The sequence below is a fragment of the Peromyscus leucopus genome, chromosome 6 (assembly GCF_004664715.2).
Source record: "Peromyscus leucopus breed LL Stock chromosome 6, UCI_PerLeu_2.1, whole genome shotgun sequence".
NCBI classification, from domain to species: domain Eukaryota; kingdom Metazoa; phylum Chordata; class Mammalia; order Rodentia; family Cricetidae; genus Peromyscus; species Peromyscus leucopus.
Window position 1 is genome coordinate 131563616 of NC_051068.1, and position 26280 is coordinate 131589895.

A 26280-nucleotide genomic window follows, 5' to 3' on the forward strand; every position below is an offset into this window, starting at 1 on the left:
AAGGAAGGAACTTTTCATATCATGATACAAATGTCAAGTCAAACGAAGACGAGAATTATTTTTCATACACATCACAAAAACACTGTGAGAACCACTATAAGGAAAAAAAAAATACTCCCTTGCCCACCCGCACCCCTGCACAGGTCCTGTCTGTTCTAAGATTCGGACAACAGTGGTGGACGTAGCCAGAGACGTGAGCTCAACTGCAGAGGAGGGGCCATCAACTGGGAGCTGTACATGGAGCAGCAACCTCTTTCCCGGGTCTAACAGATCTGCAAACGTGTGTGAGACACCAGGGCTCTTCTGTGGAAGTTCTGAGTCAGCTGCTCTGGGTTGGTGCTCAGAATGTGTTTGCTAAAAAGCCCCCAACCCAAGGTCACGGTCGTCTCCTGGTAAGATGGGAATTGCTTTTTTTTTGACTCTGGTGCTGCCGCCACCATGCTTTGTACTTCCTAAGGAACTATGTGGGAGCGTGAACAGTGATGTCACCGTCCAGGATTCAGGAGAAGGAAGTCCACATACTCTAAGGAAATCCTGATGGCTCCAGGGCAGCAGGGAATCCTCAAGAACACATAAGGCCAGGCCTTTTCTCACTAGTGAGTGACTCTTATGACCGCCATCTGGGAGAGAGAGCTCTCTCCTATAGGTATTTATTTCTAGGAGCAGCACCTTCAACCTTTTTTTGTTTTTGTTTTTGTTTGTTTGTTTGTTTGTTTTTCCCCCTGAGATAGGGTTTCTCTGTGTAACAGCCCTGGCTATCCAGGAACTGGTTTTGTAGGCCAGGGTGGCCTCAAACTCACAGATCTGCCTGCCTCTGCCTCCTGAGTGCTGGGATTAAAGGCGTGCACCTCTACTACCCAGCTACCTTAAACTTTCCAATGGCCCTAGATTTTTGAAGGTTGAGGCCCAGCCCACTGGGTGTGATCAGCCTTCAGAGATGAAAATCCCTGGGGCTGAAGTTTGAGAACCCGAAGATAACTAAGATGTGCCCACTGGTGCCAAGTACTCCATCCAGCTGTTTAAACTGGAGATGGACACAAAGACAGCTCACTGTAACTAGAACTTGGACAAGAGCCTGAGAGGGTATGAAGAGAGGGCTGTGGATCATGGAAGAGTGAATGTCTAAGCTTATGTGAAAGTAGAGGGAATACTTGAAGGCCAAGTGTTGAGGAACAGATGAGTAGGTCTGGGAGTTGCATCTCCATGGTAACACTTGCCTGGCATGCATGAGGCCCTGGGCTCTACCCCCAGCACCGCAAAGAAAACAAACCAAGAATTACCAGGTAGACAGGGGCAAAAGGAAAAGCCACTTCAGGCTTGAGCAGATACACATTGCATTTTCTTTCAGGAAAATCCCTCCCTCCCTCACTTCATCGGAATCTTGCTTAGAGTCAAGTCCCCTATGATGGCATGCATTCCAGGCCTCCCAGTCAGAACTACTGCCTTCCTGAGGCACTAAGGCCCCCAAAGCCTGGTGGAGCAGGGGTCCCTTTGGGGGTATTGCTTATGCTGTGAGAAAGGCGTTCCCCCCTTCTGTGGAATTTGTGGTGTAAGGATGACCACTGAAGGCTGTCAGCAGCTGAGGCACTACCAATGGATGCTTTTTTGTTGAGTCACTGAGACTTTAACCATGCGAGTGATGCAAGCAGATGTGTGTTTGGAATGTGATGCTGGAGTCTGGGCGGAGGAATGCCCGGATTAACAGGGACTGAACCCTGGAATCCAGGGAGAAAGCTGCTCGGACAGGCTAGTACAAGGCCTCTAGCCCTCACAGATCTCCAAGAGCAAGAAGAGGCAGCGCTGAGAGATGTTTAGGAGATGGAAAAGACAGAGCACTTGGACTGGGTGTGGCAGGGGAAGAAAGAGGTCATCAGGGCTGGCTCTGAATTCAGGCACACCCACATTTGGACTCCGCTTGGTACTCCTAATGGCTGTGGGATCCTATTCAACTTCTTTAAGCCTTGGCTTCTGCGTCTACATCCAGGCAGGGATAACATTGCACACTTAATGGAACTGTAGGAGGAGGAGATGAAGCAAGGAGAGACAAAAACATGCAGTACAGAAATGAGCACCAGGTACCAGCATATAACCACTCTTTCATTGAGAGTGAAGAGGGGAAAATTAAAGATGACCTTGGTGTTCTCTCCCTGAGAATCTGAGCAAAGGCTGGTGGAATTAACTGGCGTAAGAAGTTCAGGAAGTTTACTGGGAAAGGAGAGTATAAGTTTGTTTTGAGGCATCTTGAGTCTTATAGGCCCTTAGGACTTTGGGGTAGAGGTGTCCAGCAATCCATGAGGCTCAGACTCAAGGTTTGGTGGACACTGGCCAATAGAAGGTCATTGAAACAATGACAGATGGGAGAAAGTTGAGGAGGCTGTGCACTGAGAGGGAGGAGGGGAGAACCAAAGGAATCATGAAGTTAGCAAGATGCAAGGGAGTCTTCATGCAAGTATAGAGGATCCTCCAGAGAAGAGGACCTGTGAGACGGCCATGACACTCTTACTTCTTCATGGGAAGGATGAAAGACCAAAGCCAACCCCATTTGACTGGCTAACAGATCTCTAGTCTTACCCATGAGATTATCTTTAAGAAGTTCCACCTGATGGTCCTCGGGTGGATTGATGCCTCTTACCTCCAGGTATTGATTAGCCAGGCGTAGGAAGCGGTCTGTGATGTTAAATACATCCCTCCAGTCAAAGTTGGTCATGCCATCAGCCTGGCTCTCTCGTGGACCGCTACGGAAGAAGTTCAATATGGCTTCAGTGGTAATACCTTCTTCTGCAAGCTGCCTGTTTATGAAGTCTTTTACTGTTGGGTGTTCCAGGGTATCCTTGGGAAGAAGAAACAGAGTCACAGAAATTAAGAATTCTATAGGCTCTTTGATCTTATTCTCAGAGCATTTCAGATTTTAATGACTAGTGATTGAGACACTAAGGCTCACTAGCTGGTAGCTTTTCCTTCCATTACAAGGCATATGTATGCCTATCATTTTCTTCAAACACAAGGGCCTCTAGAATAGAGGAGAGGCAAGATGGAGTGTGGGAGGGGTATTAGTGAGCATGTAAAATGATATAGAAGATTTCCATTGGATGGCTGTCTGTTTTGTTCTCATTTTAATTTCCCTGACATTGCCTCTTGGTTTTCCAAAGTTGCAAACAAGGCCGTATAGACACAAGCGGCCATCTTGGTATATAGAGCTGGCCTCTTCAGGAGATACCCTTTTGAATCTGAGACCTTCAAGTGAATTCATGGGAAAGAGACTGATCTTGCGGCAACTTTTAAATTCCCCCGAGAATTTAGGACACATATTCCCCACCCAGCGCCAGTGCCTCCACTTGGTGACAGTCTGAGGACAAGTGCTTGGGGTTCTGCTTGCTATGGCTTGATCTGACTCAGGTAGTGATGAACTCTTTACAGTCCTTCTCCTTCTTCCCCATCCTATGACATGAGCATCCTTACTCTGATCATGGTCATCTGTGTGCTCTTTTCAAAGAAGTACCAGATCTGGGGCCCCACTTCTCCCCAGGCTTTGGCCAGCTTCCTAACTCGATCCAGTTCTTCAAAAGTTGAGTTGGCCTAAAAAGACACACAGAGAGAAAACAGAAGGAAATGTAAGAGAAACTTTAGTTCTAGCTTCTGGCCTCGTCATAAACCTTAATATTTGGCCAAGGTTCCTCCTCCTCCTCCTCTTTTTAGATTTATTATTGTATTTGTATTTTAAGTATATGGGTATTTTGTTTGCATGTATGTCTAGGTACCACGTGCATGCCTTGTACCCATGGAAGCCAGAGGAGAGTATCAGATCACTTGGAAATGAAGTTACAGACAGCTGTGAGCTGCCATGTGGGTGCTGGGAATCAAACCCTGGTCCTCTGGAAGAGCAGCCGGTTCTCTTAACAGCTGAACTATCTCCCCAGCCTGCAGGCTCTTCTTGGAAATGCTTTTCCTTTCCTAGACTATTGCCATTTCTCAGACTCCAGGACTGACAGAATCCAATTTGTTAGTTATTGCGGAGGTACATGTAACAGTGATGTTATTGTTTCCAAGTCTCCTTAAGTTATATTTGGGTCCAAGTGAGCAAATATTCATCCTCCCCATCTTTGCCTGTTCTGGGAAGCCAGGGATCAGAGAACGGCGAATATTTCCTCTAGGGATATAAGTCACAGAGTGGGAAAGAAACTCCATTGCAGGCTGCTTCAGAGAGGGTGGGCCCCGCAGGGGCACCAGAGGGAGGCATTCCTACCAAGACTGTGCATGGGGGAGGAATCCATTTAGGGAAAAACAATCAGGAGAGCCATTGGCAGGAGCATATTTAAACACACACACACACACACACACACACACACACGCACACGCACACATACACACACACCACACATACACACACATGCACACACACACACACACACACACACACACACACGCACACACCACACATACACACATACCACACACATACACACACACACCACACACATACACACATACCACACACATACACACACATACACACCACACACATACACACACATGCACACACACACACCACACATACACACACACCACACACATGCACTCACACACCACACACACACACATACACACATACCACACACATCACACACACCACACACACACACACACACACACACACACACACACACACACACACACCACACCACTGTCTTCTGGGAGGTCCGAGACCTAAGGGAACTAGACCATCTGGGATCTCACATTCTTCAGTAGCCTTCGAACAGCAGGGGAATCAGGAGTAAAGAGGATTTTTCCCATCAGCAATGGCTTAGCTGCCCTCCAGGCTATTTTGGTTAAAGGGTTTGACTCCAGGCTCTGGATCAATGCGTTACAAAAGGATGCTGTCAAGAGAAAGGGACACATTTTTCAAAACTCCCCACTGCTCATAACTAAACGTAGTCATTAGTGCATCAAATCACATGTCTCGCTCCCATTCAATGCCACACTGGAGGGTTTGAGAAGTAATCTAAATTATTAGGCTGAACCCCACTAATAACAAGCTCATCATTAGTGACAGAATGCCACAATGCCCCTTGATAATAGCCTCCACAGTGTGACAAAGGATAGGGTTTGTCTTGTGGCTTATTCCGCTTAAAAGAAAGAGTTGAGAGGCCTGCTTGTGATCTTTGCGAGAGCCCGAAGGGAGTGAAAGTCCAAAACAAGCATCCCCACATCGGAATCTCAGCTTTAGTCTCAACGAATTCTGTGTCTATTAACTGCTTCTCTTCTTTGTTGTATGCAACTGTCTCAGAGCCCACCTCCTTGTGCTGTGTCCTTTGCTGTCTTTTTGTGATATCAGAGCCCACCCTACCCCAAAACAGTACAAGTGAAGCAGACGACTTGCCAGGGCCCTATTGACCTGAGCTAGGTTGTAAATCGGAGTCATCTCCTCATCCATCGCTCTTGTGTTCCTCTGGAGCTTGGCCCCAGTTCAGTCACATCAGTGGGAAATGCCCCCTCTCTTTCCTTTCCAAGTGGGCTTGGTGCTTCCCAAGGCTCACATCCAGCCTTCTCCGAGCACCGCTCTCCTCTACAAGGGGAGAGAAACTTTCTGGGAGAAATCCACTTACCCAAGGCCACCAAGAGCAAGGGGAATCAACCCCAGGACTGGCTTCTTAGAAGGGCCAACCCATCACTTTTCGTATTAGTGTGCAATGTGTGTGGGCAAGTGTGCATGCACATGTATGTGTAAGTACGGAGGTCACAGGATAACCTAAGGTGTGCCATCTACCTAGTTTTATCACTAACTTGAAACTTGGTTAGTAGGCTAAGCCAACTGGTCAGCAAACCTCCAGTATCTTCTTGTCTCAGCCTCTCCAGTGCCATGATTACCAGTGGGCACCATCATGCCTGGCTGTGTGTGTGTGTGTGTGTGTGTGTGTGTGTGTGTGTGTGTGTGTATTCTAGGGATTGTAATTGGGTCCTTGGGCTTATGTAGCAAGAACTTTACCAGCTGAGTCATCTGCCCACCCTTCCCACATCCCAACCCATCATCTTAACCAACACCAGAGGCCAGTTGGCCTGTAGGATTCAGAGAACTTACTTGTTCTTCTGTCATAAGAATAGGTGGGATCTTTCCTTGTGGAATCAATCCCCAGGAAGGCTTTATAGTTGTTGTCTTCGTACCAGTTAAAGGAGAACACCCGAGAGCCTCCTCCTTCTGGGTAGCCACACAGGAGGTCAGACAGGATGCCCATCAGCTGGGTGAAGGTCTCAGGACCACTGTTCTGCAGAACAGGTCTGGTTACCCATAGCAAGTCTTGAATACTTGGCTGATGAATAAACTAGGAAAAGAGAAAGACTTTGAATAATCTTTTTTTAAAGTTTATTTTATTTCACATACATTGGTAGGGTTTTTTTTTTGGTTTGCTTTTGTTTTTGTTTAATTTTAATTTTATTTTATGTGCATTGGTGTTTTGCCTGCATTCAAGTCTGTGTGAGCATATTGGATCCCCTGGAACTAGAGTTAGACGGTTGTGAGCTGCCATGTGGATGCTGGAAATTGAGCCTGGGTCTTCTGGAAGAACAGGCAGTGCTCTTAAATGTTGAGCCTTCTCTGCAGCCCTGACTTTGAATAATCTTAAAACAGACAGAACCAAGGCTTGCTCATGTGTGTGTTTGATTTCCACATTTAAAGGGAAACATATATATTCTCAGCAATTCTTAATCCAGCTGTAGAAAACAAAACAAAACAAAACAAAACAAAACAACACCTGCCGTCATCTATCCAGGGACAAACAAGAACACAAAACATGCTAACATCGTCTGTTTTCCTTTGTTTGGGTTCCCTGGGATTGTGTCCTTGGGAAAATGCAGATTCTATATCATTATAAATTAGTTGTTATTCCATTAAGATGGAGACACTGGAAAAAGCTGGGAAATAAAATAATGGAGAAATGTCTGTGTTTTGGAAATGAAAAGTCAAGGCAAATTTCTGTGATTAAAAAGTTTAGAATTTGGTGTTCTATGTTTGAAAAATAATCTTTTTAGATTTATTTTTACTTGTGTGTGTGTATGTCTGTGTTTGTGTGTGTGTATATGTATATATATATAACCATAGAGGCTAGAAGGGGGTGTCCTGGAGCTGGGATTCCAGGTAGTTGGGAACTGCCATATAGATGCTAGGAACTGATCTCTAGTCCTCTTCGAAAGCAGCAAGTGCTCTTAACCACTCAGCCACCTCTCCAGTCCTCAAAACGTCTTCTTACTAACTTAATTTTATCGCATGTGAGCTCTTCCATTCAACTGAATGGTGTAGCTTATTCTCTCCCCTCCCCGCAACCCATGTGTGTGTGTGTGTGTATGTGTGTGTGTGTGTGTGTGTGTGTGTGTTTGCCAGACTGTGTGTATATGTGTATCTTTTAAGATCCAAGCAAAGGCCGGGTGGTGGTGGCACACACCTTTAATCCCAGCACTTGGGAGGCAGAGCCAGGTGGATCTCTATGAGTTTGAGGCCTGGTCTACAGAGCGAGATTGAGGACAGGCACCAAAACTACACAGAGAAACCCTGTCTCAAACAAACAAACAAACAAACAAACAAAAACAAACAGAAAAGATTCAAGCAAAGATCTGGGTGTGGTGGCGCACACTCCTTTAATTCCAGTACTTGGGAGCCAGCCTGTTCTGTGAATTGAGTTCTAGGACAGCCTGGGCTATACAGAGAAACCCTGTCTTGAAAAACAAAAACAAAAAACAAACAAACAAACAAAGTTCAAGCAAAGAACAGAAGATGTCTCGCTTATGGAAGAAAATACCAAACTCTGTGTCACCTAAGAGGGGCCTGGCGTCCCTTCTCTTCTCTATGGTGTCATGGTATCCATGGCTTCATCCTTGAAAGGCAGATCTGTGATGCTGAGAACTAGGCTGGGAGACACTGGCAAAAGAGGCACCAGGATCCTGGTCCCATAAGGCCATGTGGCATTGTTTTAGGGAAAATATAAAGTAAAAACAAGTCTGTGTTTATTCCCTAACCACACCTTACTATTCACGTTCTAAGGAATTTGGAAATTAAAAAAAAAAAAAAACCATTAGGATTCACCCAGGCATGTCGGAAAACATTCTCCCACTCCTGTTAGCGATGTTGACCTGTGGGCTCTCTCTCTCTTTGTACACATGCCAACACTTGCTTTCCGAAACTGATGAGCACCGTGTGGAATCCACACGGTGAGTCACGTTTATAATCACAGTCTATGCCTCAGTGAGAAAGTCAGAATCTTAAATTGCTTCAACAACAGTGGGTCTTATGACCAGAGGGTTATTATCATGATTATATTGCTCATTTAATCAAAGCACTCAGAAATGAAGGGCTGTGTTGGGGTCAAATGGTCTGATATCAATTAATATAAACTGGGCCATGAGCTTTAACCTGGTTCACAGATGCTTAGACCTGTTACCTAAACAGGCCAGGGATGTTCTGGAATGCCCACACAGAATTCAAAGTGTTGATGTGCCTTGGGAAGCTACTTACAATCTCTGTGGACTTCACCTCCATTATACGGCTATGAGTTTTAAAATGCTATAAAGAGGAAAATGTTAGAGACTCCCGCAGCAGGTGGCCAGAGGTACAACGGCCCTTCTCTCGCTCTTCCTGACAAGCAGGGCTCCTGCTTTGCCCTGATTGAGTTTAATTTTATAAATACAGATTCCAAGCATGTTATTTTCCAAGTTGACTGAGCCTAAGGTGGCTGGGAAAATCAAAGGGGAAAAGTCGAGGGAAAATTATATTTTCTGTTTCTCTTCCCCTTCCATAACATTCATCACCCTTAAAGAGAGTTGCCTTTTTCATGCTTCTTGTCTTTGCTGGCCATATACTCCAAAAGGCTTGTGATGGTGTCTGTCTATTCTCTTCCTGTCTCCATTATCAATCAACTCTTAAGTGGAGGAATCAATTTCTATGTCTGAGAAGTCTTATACAAGCAGATAGTAATTAGATTGTGTACATATTTCATAAAACAACACAAAAAAGTCACTCCGGCGGGATGAAGTGAATCTGTGGAGGTAAAGCACTAAGAATCGCACCCATAAGCACCGTGTACATATTTGCTACTGTTACCGGTGGCGTATGGGTGACTGCACCACTCAGTACCAGAAACCTGACACTCATTTGCAGGTCCACAAGCAATCATGCTACTGCAGACAAGTCATTGGTTCCAGTGGTACTTGGGCCTTGATGTAGCATCACAAGGATGGTTGTTTTCTTTTTACCTCCTACTTAGGGGCGCATATGGTTTAGAACATGAGCAGATGCTGCCTTTAAATTGCTAGACAGGAAGAGCAAATGGATTTCTCCTTAAGAGGTGAGAGGTACAGTTAAATTATTTGATACAGTAAGTGTGACTGAAATGGTGTAAAGGCATAATAAAACTATAGTTAATGGCTTTGGGCCTCTTACCTTTTGCAGTCTTGGTGACATGTCAGATAATATTCCTCCCCAAAATCTCAAGTTGATACCTTGAGAACTGCTGTCTAGGAGTGTGGGGAGCTGGAATCAACAGGAAAAAATTTTTTTTTAAAAATGTGGTTACCAGGTTGAGGAGATGGCTTAGTCAGCCACACAAGCATGAAGACATGAGTTTGCTCCCCAGCACCCACACAAAGTCCTGGTATGATGACACAGACATGTTACCCCAGGGCTGGGGAGCTAGAGACAGGGGAACCCTTGGGACTTGCTGTATAGCCAGTCTAGACAAATCCAGAGAGGCCTGTCTCGAAAGTTAAGAGGAAGATACGAGCAACTGAGGAAGATACCAGATGTCAACCTTCAGCTCTACATGTATGTGCGCACAGACACATCTACACACACACATTTCGTATGTACTTGTAAGCCATTCTTTATTTTCTAATAGAACTTTTGCAAGGTTGCCTTCAGAAACAAAATTCTTTCGCCCAATCTAGAAAAATCAAAGGCTCCTGTTCCATGTTCCCTGCCGAGCTCGTCAATCATGAACGGTCTCGCGGTGACAGTGTATACATACACCAAAGTGACTCTGATTGCTGTTCTGGTGACACCAGACGAGACTCCCAAAGGAGGGGAAACAGTGCAGCTGGTGGAGTGTGAAGCCAGGCAGGGTGGAGGATGCCCATCTGTTCACCTCCAGGCTCTGCAGGCCCTGCCAGGCTTCCATCACTGCTCAAGTCTGTCCCCTTTGTGTCCTTGCTGGGCAGGCTGTCACCTTTTCTCTGCTCACAAATACTCTCTTATGGAAGATTCCACCAAGTCCATCACTTTTCTCTTAAAACTGCAGTTCACATGAGTGACAAGTTCCTTGGTCAAGTTCTCTAGCTGAGAGCAACATTTGGGTGGGGCTTGCGGGGGGGGGGGGACGGACGGACAACGCAGAATAGTTTCAGTACTTTCCATCTTGATCGGGAATACCAAAGTCCTCAGTTTTTCTGCTTGCCAGCCTTAGAGCCTGATGCAAACACCTTGAACACCAAATTCAAGTCCTGATCTACTTTATTCGTCACAGCTTCAGAATGGAGTTGAACCACTGACAGCCTACTCGAAACAGTCTTTTAGGACTGAGTGCTAAGTGTTAAGACAATGGTTTTCAAATTCAAGGGAGCACCTCTCTCTAGCAGCAGCGGCCTGGAGAGAGGCCCTGGCAAAGCTTGTACTTCATCCTCGCTCAGGTATGTGTAGATCACAAGGCAGGAGCCTCACCTCTTTCATTCTGTAGGGTGGTTATCCTGAATGATGGTTGCACTGGTCTAGCTGCACCATGCACCACCCGAGTTCTAGCTCTGTCCTGGACCCTTGCCTTTCTTCCCATGGTAGGCATGCTTTCATGCTTTCTGCCCTCTGCTCTGACTGGCCTGAGACACCCATCTTACTGAGACTTCTTTTCAAATTGCTTGTAAATAGCTTTAAGGGTAATGGATGCTCAGCAAGTCACTTTAATTCCTGGTTTTGCTATAGGCTAATGGGGTTGAGTTCAGTAGGTAGGAAGAGAGGAAGGATGTAAATAGGTCAAATCACATGTCAGCGAATGCTCTCTCTAATCTTGTCCATCTTCTCTCCTAAAGACTATGAGAGATAAGAAGGGACACATTATTATTATTATTACTATTTGGATTTTTTGAGACAAGGTCTATATAGCCCTGGCTATCATGGAACTCAGTATGTAGATCAAGCTCCTCTGACTCTGCCTCCTGAGTGCTGGGATTATAAGCATGCACCATCACACACAGCTATCTCCCATTATTTTTAATGTATCTGCTTTCCACTAGATCAGTGGTTCTCAACCTGTGGGTCATGATCCCCTTGAGAGATCACATAGCAGATATCCTACAATCAGATATTTACATTATGATTCATAATAGTAGCAAAATTATAGTTATGGAGTAGCAATGAAAATAATTCTATGGTTGGAGGTCACCACAACATGAGGAACTGTATTAAAAGGCTGCAGCATTAAGAAGGTTGAGAATCATTCACTTCATTAGATTATGAACTCCTTAAGCATAGCACCAGGCTTTATTTTTATATCTTCAGGGTAGGTACCCATGAGCTATGGATATGGGTTGTGTTAATGATCAGTAGACTAATCTTGTAGCAAAGAGACAGAGTCTCCTGGGTTTTAGGTTCCATGAGTGGTGTCTCTGCCAGAAAGGGAGCAATCAGCCCCACTGCTAGGGACACTTGAGTTGATAAAGGGATGAGGTGACTGCAAGGATGAAGGCAGTGGTATCTGTGCACAGACGGGTGTAGGGAGTCAGGGATTCCAGGTGGAGAGAGGAATGTGAAGCCAGACACGGAGAGTCAGCCTGGATAGATAGCCAGATAAAAACAAGGCTAGGAATCTGGGGGTGAGCAAGCCTGGAGCCAGGGCGTTAGATGCATTTTTGTGTCTGGTCAACACTTCCTTTTTTTGATCTTGCTAACAACTGGATAATATCTATCTATCACACACTTGCTAAGCCTAGTGTGCGCTTGGTGTCCTAGCTACATTTCCTTTCCTAGTTCTTTGTCATGGGGATGATAAACAACGAAGAACATGTGTTTTGGAGAAGCCATTTACAGCTCAGAACAGGGCCTGCCCCCAGGAAGCCCCACTCTGTGTCTGCTCACCAGCTTTTTAATTGATGTTGCTATAAATTATAAAAAAACTTCCTCGGGCTCACTTCTTTGAATTCCCTCCCCATTGTCAATTCCAATTCATAAGACCTGTTCTTGCCAAAAGAACCAGAAGAGGCTGTAACTTGATTTGAATGGAAATGTGGAAACATTTCTAGAAAAAAGGGTCAGGGACCAAAATGGCAAATAATACTATTACACACATCCCAGACTCCTATGTCAGCAAGTTCTCTTACTATTTTAAATAACAAATAACTTTATGTTATAATTGGGTTTGGGACTGATCACTTGAGGTCAAGGCCAAATTAGACCTCCTTTTTTTTTTTTAAAAAAAGATTCATTTATTTATTATGTATACAGTGTTCTGTCTGCACATATCCCTGCAGGCCAGAAGACCGAACCAATCTCATTACAGATGGTTGTGAGCCACCATGTGGTTGCTGGGAATTGAACTCAGGACCTCTGGAAGAGCAGCCAGTGCTCTTAACCGCTGAGCCATCTCTCCAGCCCCAAATTAGGCTTCTTAAGGAGGACTGGTTATACAAATAGGGTTGCGGAAGTATATGTCTTTATTAATTGTGATTGGTCTAAGTGGTCCCTGAGCAGTGAAACCCTGCTTAAGCAATATAAGGTCCTCATAGGGGCTCCTGAGAACTCTGTTAAGATTCTTGGAGGACTAAATAAATCCCTTTACTTTGGAGAGTGCAATCTGTATACCAGAGTGAAATAAAAGCATTAACAGTTCCCTGAACGTCTTGATGGGATTTACTGATTCAGTAGCTGTTGCTCCGCCAGCACATGAAAGGAGTGGCCTATGATTGATGGCTTTTTTTCCTAACTCAAAGGAGCCAATCTGGAAACAATATTCATTTTTCTTTCTTTCTTTCTTTTCTTTTTTTTTTTTTTTTTTTTTTTTGGAGACAGGGTTTCTTTGCGTAGCCCTAGCTGTCCTGGACCAGCTCTATAGACCAGGCTAGCTTCAAACTCACAGAGATCCACCTGCCTCTGCCTCCCGAGTGCTGGAATTAAAGGTGTCTGCAATATTCATTTCTAAGTTGAAGATATACCCAACACACAGTATATGGTTAGGTTGCATCAGGTTAAAAATGCCTTTAGAGGATAACATGGTTTCTGGGAACCACTGAAAATTCTGGAGTCAGGGGTGGGTAGCTTGTCTTGAAAGCATCTAGACCAGAAGTTAAGGGCAAGCAAAGCTGAGGACAGACAGCCCGGGCCTGTTAGGTTCCTTTCCCAGCAGCTGCTACAGGAAGGCCAGGTTTATCCGGGAGGGAAGTCGTTGCTGGGTAACTGGAAGACTGTGGACTTAAAGCATGTTTGTTGCGGCCTGACAGTTGTTAAGCATGGGATAAAAAGAGAGGAAGCTGCTTTGGTGGTGAGGGGGCAACCAGGAGAGGCGCCCTGCATGCTAGGAAATGCGTCATGAGTGGAGAATTCAGACTCAGTCACAGGAGGGTGGGGGGACATGCAAAAATGTCTCTACTGGGAGAGGTCATCCAGACGTGCTGTCTCCTGGCACTGGAAGGAACGGTGTCTGAAGGTCTGAAGCAGAGGGTGGGCTCTGGGGCATGTGAGCTGACGAGTTACAGAGTTGTCTTTAGTGCAACAGAAGCTAAGGCCTCGTCCCTTCCTGACGACTTCTGGTCTAGTGTCTGTTTCTGATGAAGCAGAACTGAGCTCGGAATCCAGGGGGCAGTGAAAGGTCATTTTGTGAGACAGTTTCCTCTGGTCGCTGGGGTCTGAGGAAGGAGCGGAGGGACCACTGCAGGCAGAGAAGACTGTGTTCTCCTCTGCCACCTCCCATTTTCTGTGTGTGTGTGTGTGTGTGTGTGTGTGTGTGTGTGTGTGTGTGTGCATGTGCACAAGTATGTACAAGCCAGAGGGCAATATTGGGGGGATTTATTAATAGCTAAAATTTATTAGTAGCTAAAAAGGACTTCAGGGATCATTCCTCAGGCACCATTCACCCTTTTATTAATTGATTAATATAATTAATATAATTAACTAATTAATTATAAAATTTGAGACAGGTTCTTGACCTGGCCTGGAGTATGCTAGGCTGCCTGGCCAGTGAGCCCTAGGAATACACTTTTCTCTGCCTCCCTAGTGCAGGGATTGATGAGCATGCTTCATTTCATCTGGCTTTTTTACGTGGGTTCTAGGTATGGAACACAAGCCCTCATATTTGTGGGCCAGACACTTTACCGATTGAACTTGCTTCCCAGCCCGTGACTTCACTTTGGTATAAGCAAAACGTCTTTGGTTTCAAAGTGTATTTCCTATCCTTTCTCTAATACCAATTTCACTGAAATCCCATGACATGTGTAGAATGGGTCATATTGTCAATTTCACGAAGAAGGAAGAAAGAGTTCTCTATAAATGGCAGCAAGTTGGGTGTCAACCTGTAGTCAGAAAGCAGTCTCTAGGTCACTAGGGGATGCTTGTTTGTGCCAGTCGGTGGCCCAGGACTCTGGTCCTCTACAGCTGGTCCCACACTCGAGAGCCAATGCTGAGGAGTTATGAAAAGAGCCAAGGTCAACACCAGCGACTGGCATGGCTTTCCGCAACCCTGCCTCTAGCCTGGAGGGAGAAATACCTGGCTGGTGCTGAGGCTGGGCTGTGGGCAGCAGCTCAGGGTCCTGGGAGTTAGCCAGACTGAAGCTGCCTTGGTGCTGAGATGCTCACGACAACTGTAGGAGCTGGAGTGTGCTGGGCCCCAGATGTGAGGGTCACATCTGTGTTGTCATTACTATCACCCCTGAGCTCCGAAGCTCGGTGTTTATTGGGTATTGTGACATGGGGGTCTACCTTAGGGCTGGATTCTGTTGGCATTCTTATTCCGAAATGTGGAAGTAAGTTTTCTACCATGCGAAGCTGCGTTTTAACTGTAAGTCCCTGCCATGCCCACATGCAGACAAACAGTGCCACCCTCAGTGTCTTGCCCTGTCTGAGCTGCGACACAGGCAGGTCGTGTGGTCCTGTCCCTGTCCTGGGTGGTCTTGGCCTGTGTGTAATGGATTCTGTGTGGAAATCCATTCATATAAGTGCTTCTGGGAAAAACAGATGCCATTCATGTTCCCACTTAAATTTTTAGAGTGCTCTTAACCCTTGAAAACAACAACAAAATCTTTGTTTTGTATCTGAGACCCATTGGGTATTTTGTACTAGTGGTAGGTAGGAAAGGAATTTCATTGCCGGAGCATTTAACCTGGGGTCTGGCTTCAGTGGCTTCATGAGTCCCCACGCCTTCACATCTGTGGGAACTTACACTCCCTAGAGAAAGGCTTCGAGCTGGTGTCAGAGTCTCAAACATGACCCTAACCCATAAAAACAATTCAGAGCTGCTGTTCTGCAGAATGCTGAAGTATCGGGAGCCAAATCCTCCTGAAGGTCAGTTACTCTGGGGAAACCCGTCATCTAGCATGTGGGTAACACATATCTTAAGTACATGATCTAGAGTGACTGGACACAGGCAGGGACGCCAGGCCCATCATCGGAACTAGCACCCTCCCCAGGGGCTGGCTTCTGTCCCAAGTCACGTTAGCTTTGACCAGTCAGGAATTCCTTCTTCTTCAGTCTATAAAGTTGTATCTGGAATGTCAACAAAACAAGTTCTAGCCTACTGTATACATCTGGAGCCTACAAGAAATCAAGACAGGCAAATGATAAGCTCATCAGCCTAATGCTTGCTTAAAAAAAAAAAAAAAGCAAAACAGCCTCTATTCTATTTTCTTCTTTATTAAAATTCCCCCCACCCCAATAACCACTGATTTGGTAGATGTAGACAAATGCTGTAAACCAAATATACCTAGTGTGGCTTAATGGTTTTTAGAACTCCATTGCTGGCTGAGTTTTGTTTCTACCTGCCACCACCCCCCCCACACACACACACATGCACATACACACATACACACATACTGCTGCTTGCACTGTGATTTGATTTCCTTCTTCCCAAAGTAGGAGAAAGTTACAAAGATACAGCAAGAGGCCGGGAGAGAATCATGGAGGTAAAGTCACTAATGAGATGTTATTGTAAAACTCAGGAGATGTGGGGTTTCCCCCAGGGGACTGTACATAGCAAAAAGCCACTTGAAAATTGGAACACATCGTTGAAATTTAACCAACTGCAGCCAGTGACCCCAGGGAGCAGAAAGCAAGGCCAGCTCTCTCCAGGCGATGCGCAGTCCACCCCTGTTTATTCCTGGTGGCTCAGGAATTCGGAGAGCGGAGCCAAGAGTGAAGCTGGACATGGACAGGAGCATGTAGTCAGGACCCCCAAGACTGGGCCTTTTCTTCTCAGGAACTCAATGTTCAGCCAGCCCATAGTCACAGGGACCTGAGTACAATGGAGTCAGAAAAGCAAAAGCCATAGCAGCATAGAGGTGGAGGAGAGGGAAAAAAGCCAATCTGTGCTACGGCAGGAACATTTACAGAGGGGAAACCAGGAACCCAAAAGGCAGCCTTCCCCCATCCACAGGGATGGAGAAGGGGGAAGGGAGGGGCATTCGGAATTCCCAGGAGAATGGCAGGTCTTAGCGCCCACCTCAGTTCCACAAATGAACATTCAAAGCTGAAGAGACAGACTTGCTTCTCAGCAAGATTTCAAAGCTATGCATCAGAGTGGGAAGGAAAACAGGAAGGCGGGGTGTGTGGGGGTGAGGGGGTGTGTGGGGGCTAGAAAACGGGATGGAGGAGGGACAGCAGGGGCATGCGCAACCCGGGCCAGATCAGATGGGAAACCGCCCAACCCCTCACCCGAAACTGACTGAAGTACTGAAGTGACGCCCCGTTTTTTTTATGAGGTGCGAACATTTCAGGTATGCTGGCAGTAATGATGCCCTGGGCCCAGCTCTGAGCTTTTGGGTTTCAAGTTGCCAGCTGCTGGCCTGAAAAAGCCTCAGGTGAAGATGAACTTCTTCAAGCTACAGAGTGGCAGGTGAAACCATGAGAGGCGAAACCTGGAAGAAAATCCAGCCACCCGATTTGCTGAGTGCTTCTCCACCCCCCCACCCCCCCCCCCGGTCACCAATCACGTGTGTGCATGGGTTCATGCAAAAGAACATGGGCAAGTTCCGTGTTCGTGTGTGTGTGTGTGTGTGTGTGTGTGTGAGAGAGAGAGAGAGAGAGAGAGAGAGAGAGAGAGAGAGAGAGACAGAGAGAGACAGAGAGAGACAGAGAGAGAGAGAGAGAGACAGAGACAGAGAGAGACAGAGACAGAGACTCTGGGAACGGAGCGGGTGGAGCCACGCCCAGAGAACTGCATTTGGATTATTTGAAGATGACAACATTCAGTTCTGACCTCCAAAGGGCCGAGGAAAAACACAGCTGCTCCCAGTTGGTGCTGACTCCCACTCCGTTTCCCTCAGCTCCGCAGAGTCCCAGGTCTGGAGGTCGCTCCCACCCTGCCCCCACCCTTGCTCTGTGCCCAGCAGGGGCAGGTGCCGTCACAGTGGCTTACCGAAATTTTTCCTCTTTCTTTGTTAATGAGAACTGACTTGGCATTTAATAAAACCTTATTTATACAAGGGCTACGTGTGCACGAGAAGCAGCCCCTCTGAGGGGCTGGCCCAGCACTCCCACATCAGAATGGCAGTGGCTGGGCGCCAACCAGCTGCAATAACAGCCAGGCCCCAGAGGCTAGCCATGCTCCTCCGGGGGAGCTGGGGGCGCGGGTTCTGCCCTGGCCACCCTGTGCCTGCCTGGGGATCATTTTCCTAAAACCACTCCCAGGATGGGTACAGGAAGCAATGAAAGCAAAATCTCATTTAATGCTTGCTATTTCTTTTAAGTTCTTTATTAGTGATTTATTTGCTTTTAATGTTTAGCTGCCCTGTTCATTGGTCCCGGGGAAGGCACATTTCAAGGGCACCAGACGACTAGACGGGGTGTTTGCTCTTTGCTAAGAGCTCACGTGTTCTGTGTTAGTCAGCGCTCTCCTGACTGAGGCAGAAGCAGGAATCAGGAGAAGGGCAAGCAAGGTCTCTGAAGCGGCCGGCCGGATGCCTCCCACTGGGGTGTTTTCCTCTGGCCTGCCTTGGCTGGGCAGCTCTCTGTTGAACGGAATGGGCAGGCAGGCAGCACTCTGTTCTTGAAGCCCAGAGGTGTTTGGGGTACAAGTGTTACTGTTTGGTCTACAGAAACTGAGATTGTAAAGGCAAACTCTTTCGTTCAAGGTTCATAATTTTTGACCCTGACTGGACTTTGAAATTGTCTGGGAAGCTCTGGAAATACTCAAGTATACAGTCTGTACCCTGTACGACTGACTCAGGGTCTCTGGACTCGGAGTCGGGGGCTTGTTTGAGATAGTCTCATTTAGTCATGTAGCCATGTAGCCAAGGATGACCTCACATTCTTAATCCTCCTGCCTCCACCTCCCCAAGCACTGGGATTACAGGTAGACACTGCGATGGTCAGTTTTATGCAGTGCTGGGTATCAAACCCAGGGCCTAGTTAGGCATGTTAGGCAAGTACTCTTCAACTGAACGGAATCCCCAGGGCTGCATATGTAGCTGTTAAAGCTTTCCTGGCGATTCCACCTACGGCTAAGCCAAGAACTGCTATTCCCGGGGACGAGTACTGTTTGTGCTGGGCTTTCTAAGCTGAGCAGCCTTGAATAGGTTTGTTGACTTGTTGTAAGTTGAGATTAGGAGGCTCAGTGTTGGTACCGGGGCCTCAGCTCAGTGCCCGTCCCCTGCAGGTACCTGCTGCAGCTGTGATCGTGTAGACACCTGGACAGAGGGGGTAAAGAAGTACCTTGGGCCCATCTAAGTCAGTGAGGGTTGCTGGGGATGTCTTTCTGTATGCTGTGAATGTGTGTTGCTCTGATTTGGTTGATAAATAAAACCCTAATTGGCCAGTAGCCAGGCAGGAAGTATAGTATAGGTGGGATAAGTAGAGAAGAGAACTCTGGGAAGAGGAAGGCGGAGTCAGGAGTCACCAGCCAGACACAGAGGAAGCAAGATGTGGAGGCAGAACTGAGAAAAGGTACCAAGCCATGCGGCTAAACATAAATAAGAACTATGGGTTAGTATAAATGTAAGAGCTAGTCAGTGGTAGGCCTGAGCTAATGGCTGAGCAGTTTTAATTAATATAAGCCTCTGTGTGTTTACTTGGGTCCAAGCGGCTGCAGGACTGGAGGGTGAGAGAGATTTGTCCTGGCCATGGGCCAGGTGGGACACAGGAAAGCTTCAGCTACAGAGGCTACCTGGTAAAACTTCTGATCTCTAAACTCAGTGAAAGGCAAAAGGAAGGTTTCCTGTTATTCCTTGTTTGATAAGTAAACACTCAGGTCAGTGGCCCCAGCTTGGGGTTAACTATAGTTTGGATCTTGAGTGTCATACAAAGCCCATCTGTTACAGGCATGGCCTCCATCTTGGACAGGGGTAGTGGGAGGTCCTTAGGCTATTGGGAGGCCTGCCATAGACGGGTATAGTGGGAACCCCCAGCCCTTCCCCCTTTTTATCCTTTGCTTCCTGGCCAAGAAATGCGTGGATTGTTCCACCATGAATTCTGCCACAATGTACTTCCTCATTACAGGACCAAAAGTGATGAGTCCATCAGCCACAGCCCGGAATCTCTAAACCTGTGAGCCAAAGGGAACCCTTTCTCGGACTGACTGAGATACGTGTTACAGTAAAGCAGAACTAACACAAGGTCTAGTCACTAAAGGATAATTTTGTCCAGATGCAAAATCTTATCTGGCTGTACCCAGGACTGGCTGAAGTGAAGACCATGCCCCACCATAGACCAAGTGTTGTTGCTTTGTAGTCTGCTGTAGGACAGAGACGTTCAGGCCACAGGCTGTTAATTCTCTCCACGGTGTGGGAAGCATCAAGACCATCTCTGGGGTCCTAGACTTTTTATGGTGGCCTCCTCAGGTCCTGACCCTTTTGACCTACTTTGGAAGTCCACCCCTCAATGAGCTGGGAAAATTGCAGAATAACTTCCAAGGGAAATTCAAAATAAACTCTGCCAGAAACAACAAGGCCTATTTTATTTGACTCGATTTAAAGAATTCATCTGGCTTCTTTTCTTCTCCTATCTTTCTTTTCTTTTCTGTGTATCCCCTACCCCCTACCCCGAGACAAGGTCTCTTGTATCCTAGGCTAGCTGGAGATGAGTGTGAACATCTGGCATTCCTGCCCCCACCACCTAAGTGCTGGGTTGCAGCTGTTGACATGTGCCGAGGAACTAACCCCGGCTTTGGGCATGGGACACAAGCACTCTTACCAACTTGGCAACAGCCCTGGCCCCAGTTTAAAGACAAAGCTGAGAGCAGGAGAGAGAGAGAGAAAGATCAAGAGTGAGAGACAGTAGGAGAACAAGGACCATGAGAGTGAGAACAGGAGAGAGAGGGTGAGAACAGACCTTTACTGGGATTTGAGAAAGCCACCATAAAGACAGACAAAATGTGAATTCGGTAATCAACAATTAATTCCAGAATGTCTCAAAAAATATCTTAGTGATTGACATTCCTCATGGTACAGTTCCAGAAATTAAAATACAGGCAAAAAGAAATATATAATTAGGTGCTAGAGGCAGTTTATATTTTCCAAAGGATTCTAGTGAGTATTCCTCAAAGTGTGGCCTCTGGGGAACCCCATCAGAATCTCCTAAGCAATGAGGCATCTCCTCACCCGCGGGCTGGGGACTTGAACTTGCATGTTGCAGTAACCTCTGACGACAACACGCTTCCTAAAGGTTGACACGTCTGTGCTCTACCACATCCTTCCAGCAAAGGAGGAAGAGACTCTCACAGGCCCCGGGAGTCTGGACTATATACAGTTTTAGAGCAGAAGGCTGGGCTTAGCGATCTAGGCTTTCCAAAATGTTGAGATTATGAAATTTCCTATTTTTTTTTCTATCTAGAAAGAGCACCTTTGAGGATCAAGTACAGGTTCACAGGAAGGAGCTTGAACCACGCATTTGCTGAAATTTATGAATGCTTTGCACAGTGTTTTCTATTTCCCTACTATTATACACAGGTATGTCCAATCTGTGGCCCACAGGCTGCAGGTTCACCAAAACAGCTATGAAGGCATCCCAATACACCTGTAGATAATAATGTCATGTTACAGTGTCAAAAGGTTAGACACCCCTGGAAGTACCATCCTGGCTATATACATGAACATTAGGACCAGGAAAAAGTCACTGTCTTGCCTGTAATCATGAGCTAGGAATCCACTGGTCTGCAGGTGGTGGAGAACGCTTTTCTCACAGTTGGTGTGGACAAACACCTACCACATCCCGTGCTGAGGGGTGAACCTACCTCCTTTCCCTTGCTACTGTTCTAGAAGGACTGCTGTTTTCTTGGGTGCTAGGATTCTGGAGCATCTCCAAGGCTTGTCATCAGCCTCAAGCTCACACCTTCCTCAGTGTCAATTCCCCATTGGCCTGCCTGCTGCAGGAATCATCTACGAGCAGGGAGCATGTAACCCTTTCCTTACCACACGGAAGAGTTTGAAGAAGTCCACATTGGCATACAGAGTGTCCTCTATCCACTGTAGGGTGACCTGGGAGAGGGGACACAGGGTATCACGCACGGTCTGTGCCCCTCGATGCTGGCTGAAGATGATGAAACGCTGCAAGAGGGTCTCACTACAGGCAATGCTCTTCAGTTCCAAGTCTGGGACTCCGTAAGCAAACTGCAGGGAGGAGAAAAGACGCTGGAGAACTCCGTGTAGGGAAATAGTACCACCCTCCTGAACAAAGATGCCGCTTCCTGACCCACAGGCCTGACGAACAAATCATATTCCGTGGCAAAGAGAATTAAAAGATCAGGTAGATTATGCCTGCTAACTAGTTGGTTTAAAACACACAGATTAGCCAGGCAGTTGGTGGTGATGAACACCTTCAATCCGAACACTTGGGAGACAGAGGGAGCCAGATCCTGTGAATTTGAGGCCAGCCTGGTCTACAGAGCGAGTTCCAGGACAACTAGGGCTACACAGAGAGACCCTGTCTTGGGGGAAAAAAAAAAGACAGAGATGAATTTGAGTTATCCAGTAGGGTTAAATGTTATAGACGGGTACTTGAAATTGTAAGGAGGCAGAAGAAACAGTATTAGAGTTCTATGGTGTGAGAAAAGCTTTGACAGGCCATTGTTCGTCTTGCAGATGGAGAGGACCTCATCTAATGAATGTGCACAATCTGCAGAAGATGAGTAGCATGTTGTTCTAATCTTAGATGGTCTTATAATAAAAAACCCAGAGCCAGATATTGGGGTGAAAGCTGAAAGGTCAGAGAAGCAGCAAGCCACAGCCAACCTCACCTCGCCAACTCCTCAGCCAATCCTGTTTCCTCAGACTGGAAGCCTCTGAGTCCTCACTGGAAAGGATCTCAGCTCAACTGCTTTAGAGCAGCCAGCCACTAGTTCTTACTTCTATGTAAACCTCAGTCTAAAGAGAGCGAGTTCCTGTTTCCTCATGCCTTATATACCTTTCTCTGCCCAGACATCACTTCCTGGGATTAAAGGCGTGTGTGCTTCCCAGTACTGGGATTAAAGGTGTGTGCCACCACTGCCTGGCTCTGTTTCCAGTGTGGCCTTGAACTCACAGAGATCCAGATGATCTCTGTCTCCCCAGTGATAGGATTAAGGGTGTGTGCCACCACTGCCTGGCCTCTATCCCTGATCTAGTGGCTGGCTCTGTCCTCCTACTCCCAGGCAAGTTTATTAGGGTGCACAGTATATCACTGCATAAGATGAGAAAAGGTTTTCCTTTAGACATCCCGGTAAAGACTGTGACTTAATGGTACCTTGACATTCAGACTTCTGACCTCAAGAATCATAAGATAATAAACCTGTGTTGTCTTAAGCCTTTAAGTTTGTGGTCATTTGTTATAGCAGTAATAAAAATCTAAATCCTCTCTCAAACCTCACTTTATCAGAAAGCTTTTAAAATTTGAGAGATCTCCTCTGAAAGGGGCACTAAGGTGCCATCGAGACTCTCTCCCAGTGGCAGAGTGGTAAAAACACATTTATAATGACAATGACCAACTTCTTCTCACTAGATTTACTACATAAGAACATCAGATGCCTAGATCAGTTTGTTTTTGGTTTTGTTATTGGTTTTTTTTGCTTGATTATTTGAGGCAGGGTCTTGCTCTAGCCCAGGCTAATCTGGATCTTACTCTGAAGCCTAGGTAATTTTTCTATTTCAGTAACCTGACATTACAGGAGTAAGCCATCATACCTGGTACAGTTAAATTAATTTGAATTTCAAATAAATAACAAATAACTTTTAGTATGTCTCAAATTAATTCCAAAGTTATGCTGAAAATTTTGTTTATCTGAAATTCAGAATCAAATATATAACCCGTATTTTTTACCACATTCCATACCTCCTAGAAGCTCACTGACAATGACTTGGAACACAACTCTGATGGCCTCCATGGCTCAGATGAAAAAGAGGTCCCAACCCTGGTCAGGGCCTCTTGGTTGCCTGGAGTATTTCCTAGCACCATAGAGTTTGAGGCTTTATACTGTTGTGGAATATTAATTTAAGATGTGTTACATTTGTTTATGCTGTGGAATTTGTTTTAATGCAAAGATGTGTTGCATTCTTTTATGTTGCATTTATTTAGCTCTGTGAAGCTGTGTTACTTTGCCTGTCTAAAACACCTGATGGTCTAATAAGGAGCTGAATGGCCAATAGCAAGGCAGGAGAAAGGATAGGAGGGACTGGCAGGCAGAGAGAATAGATAGGAGGAGAAATCTTGGAGGAGCAGATTAAGGAGCAAGAAAAGCAGGAGAGGAGGATGCCAGGGACCAGCCACCCAGCCACACAGCCAGTCTTGGAGTAAGAGTGAAAGTAAGATATCCAGAAGTAAGAAAAGGAAAAAGCCCAGAGGCAGAAGGTAGATGGGATAATTTAAGAAAAGCTGGGTAGCAACAAGCCAAGCTAAGGCCAGGCATTTATAAGTAATAATAAGTCTCTGTGTGATTTATTTGGGAGCTGGGTGGCAAGTCCTACAAAAAGCAAAGACTAAAAACAACCAACTACATTGTACTTGAACAAATTCATAAGACTGGGCCTCAAAGACACCATGTAGCTTCTAATCACACAGATCTCCACACTGGAAAGCAGAGCAGACCCAGGCTGTTATCCCCAGGGAAGTGTTGAGACTACACTGATCCCTCCATGAGGCACAGGCTGATGGTGGATCAGCTGTGGATGGTCCATCTGGGGCCTGTAGTGGGAGTGTACCCACAGATCATTCTGCCTTTGCCTCCACCTCATTCGGATCTCTGGGCAAACCCCATCCTCTCTCTAACCAGAGGCTGGAACCTCTCTTATAAGCTCATTTGTCTGATCTTCTCACACTCCAGAGGAGGAATGGGGACCAGGCAATAACATACATAAGTATTAGCTAGTGTCTTAGTTTGCTTTTCAATACTATGATACAACACCATGACCAAAAGTAACCTGGGGAAGAAAATGTTTATTTCACTTTATAGTTTACAGTCCATCGTGAACAGAAGTCAGGTCAGGAACTCAAGGCAGGAAGTTGGAGGTGGGAACTGAAGCAGAAACCACGCATGGAAGAGTGCTACTTACTAGCTTGCTCTCTATGCCTTGTTAAGCTTGCTTTCGTATACACCCAGGACCACCAGCCCAAGGATGACATTGCTCCCAGTAGGCTGGGCCCTTCCACATCAATCAGCAAAGAAGAAAATGCTCCATGGTCTTGCTTACGAGCCAATATGATGGGGACTGTCTTAGTTAGGACTACTATTGCTTGATAAAACACCATGACCAAAGCAACTTGGAGAGGCAAGGGAAAGGTTTATTGGGCTTATACTTCCACATCATAGTCCGTCATAGAAGGAGTCAGGACAGGAACTCAAACAGGGCTGGAACCTGGAGACAGGAGCAGTTGAACGAGCCATGGAGGGGCGCTGTTTACTGGCTTGCTCTTCAGAGCTTGCCAACCTGCTCTCCCATAGAACCCAGAACTACCAACCCAGGGATGGCACCACCTATAATGGGCTGGGCCCTCCCCCATTGATCACTAATTAAGAAAACGCCCTACAGAGTAGGCTACAGCCTGATCCTAGGGAGGCCTTTTCTGAGATAACTCTAGCTTGTGCCAGTCTGACAGAAAACCAATCAGAACAGCTAACAAATGGGGATTCCACAAGACTCCCACTCATTCCATCACTTATTTTCTCAGCGTCATTCACTGAACTCCCATTGTACAGGGAGGGGCCAAGTTAGTGACTGGAGGCACAGAGGTGAATAATACAGGCTCTCTGTCCTTTGAAGAGCTCTCTAACTAGCTAGAAATATGGGCATTTAGACAGGATAAGCGTAAGAACAAATAGAGCAAAAGCTAGAACACGAAAGGTCAGGCAGGGCTAAGCTAAAGCATGGCAACAGAAAATCCACTCAGTTGTGTGACACCGTGGGTTCAAACCCAACACAGAAGAAAGAGAGGAACACAGAGGGGTGGGGAGAGAGAGGGAGGGGAGAGAGGGGGTGGGAAGAGGGCAGTAAGGCAGCTGTGAAAGTTTCTAGAATTTACAGGGCATGGTGCACATGCCTGGCCTATAATCCCAGCACTGAGGAGGCAGAGGTGGAAGATCAGATATTCAAGGCCATGCTCAGCTAACCGTGAATTTGAGGCCAGCCTGGGCTACACAGCAGCCTGCCACAAAACCAACAATGACCAAGTCCTTGGTGCTTATTCAGTATTTATCTTGTGTCTGGCAACATTCTAAGTGCCTTGTGTATATTGATTCTTTTCAGTCTCTCCTTACAACCACCACACGTGATAGGCATTCCTGAATTTGCATTTACAAGTGAGGAAATAGGCATAGAGTGGTCCTGATGTTCCAGTGTGTGGCTGATGTGGCCTGATGTTACAGAGTACGTGGGCTTTGCAGAGATCTGACTCCTGGAGACTCAACAACACTTACTCTTTGGTGAGGAAGAAAAAGTGAGGATTGGACAAAGAAAGGAGGCTTGTGAGCATCTCCACGGAGGAAGCAACATGTGAACCGGGTCCTAAAGTGTGTGTAGGAATTTTCGAGGTCAGGCAGTTGGGAATGAGTCAATGATTCCCCATATGGAAAGAAATGCTGTGGAACAATCTTTGTACATTGTAAATACGTATTGCTCTCATTGTCAATAAAAAGCTGATTGGCCGATAGC

General features: G+C 46.2%; 1 protein-coding gene across 1 annotated transcript in view; it reads right to left on the minus strand.

Annotated features, from left to right (window-relative positions):
- Window positions 1-26280, minus strand: part of LOC114700446 (retinal-specific phospholipid-transporting ATPase ABCA4) — a 140725-nt gene that overhangs the window by 88041 nt on the left and 26404 nt on the right. The window contains exons 6-11 of the mRNA XM_028880067.2: window positions 21574-21771; window positions 9425-9514; window positions 6077-6317; window positions 4735-4874; window positions 3460-3576; window positions 2633-2830 (exon numbers count right to left, since the gene is read on the minus strand). Coding sequence (XP_028735900.1) covers window positions 2633-2830; window positions 3460-3576; window positions 4735-4874; window positions 6077-6317; window positions 9425-9514; window positions 21574-21771 — 984 coding nt within the window. The remainder of the gene's footprint in view (window positions 1-2632; window positions 2831-3459; window positions 3577-4734; window positions 4875-6076; window positions 6318-9424; window positions 9515-21573; window positions 21772-26280) is intronic.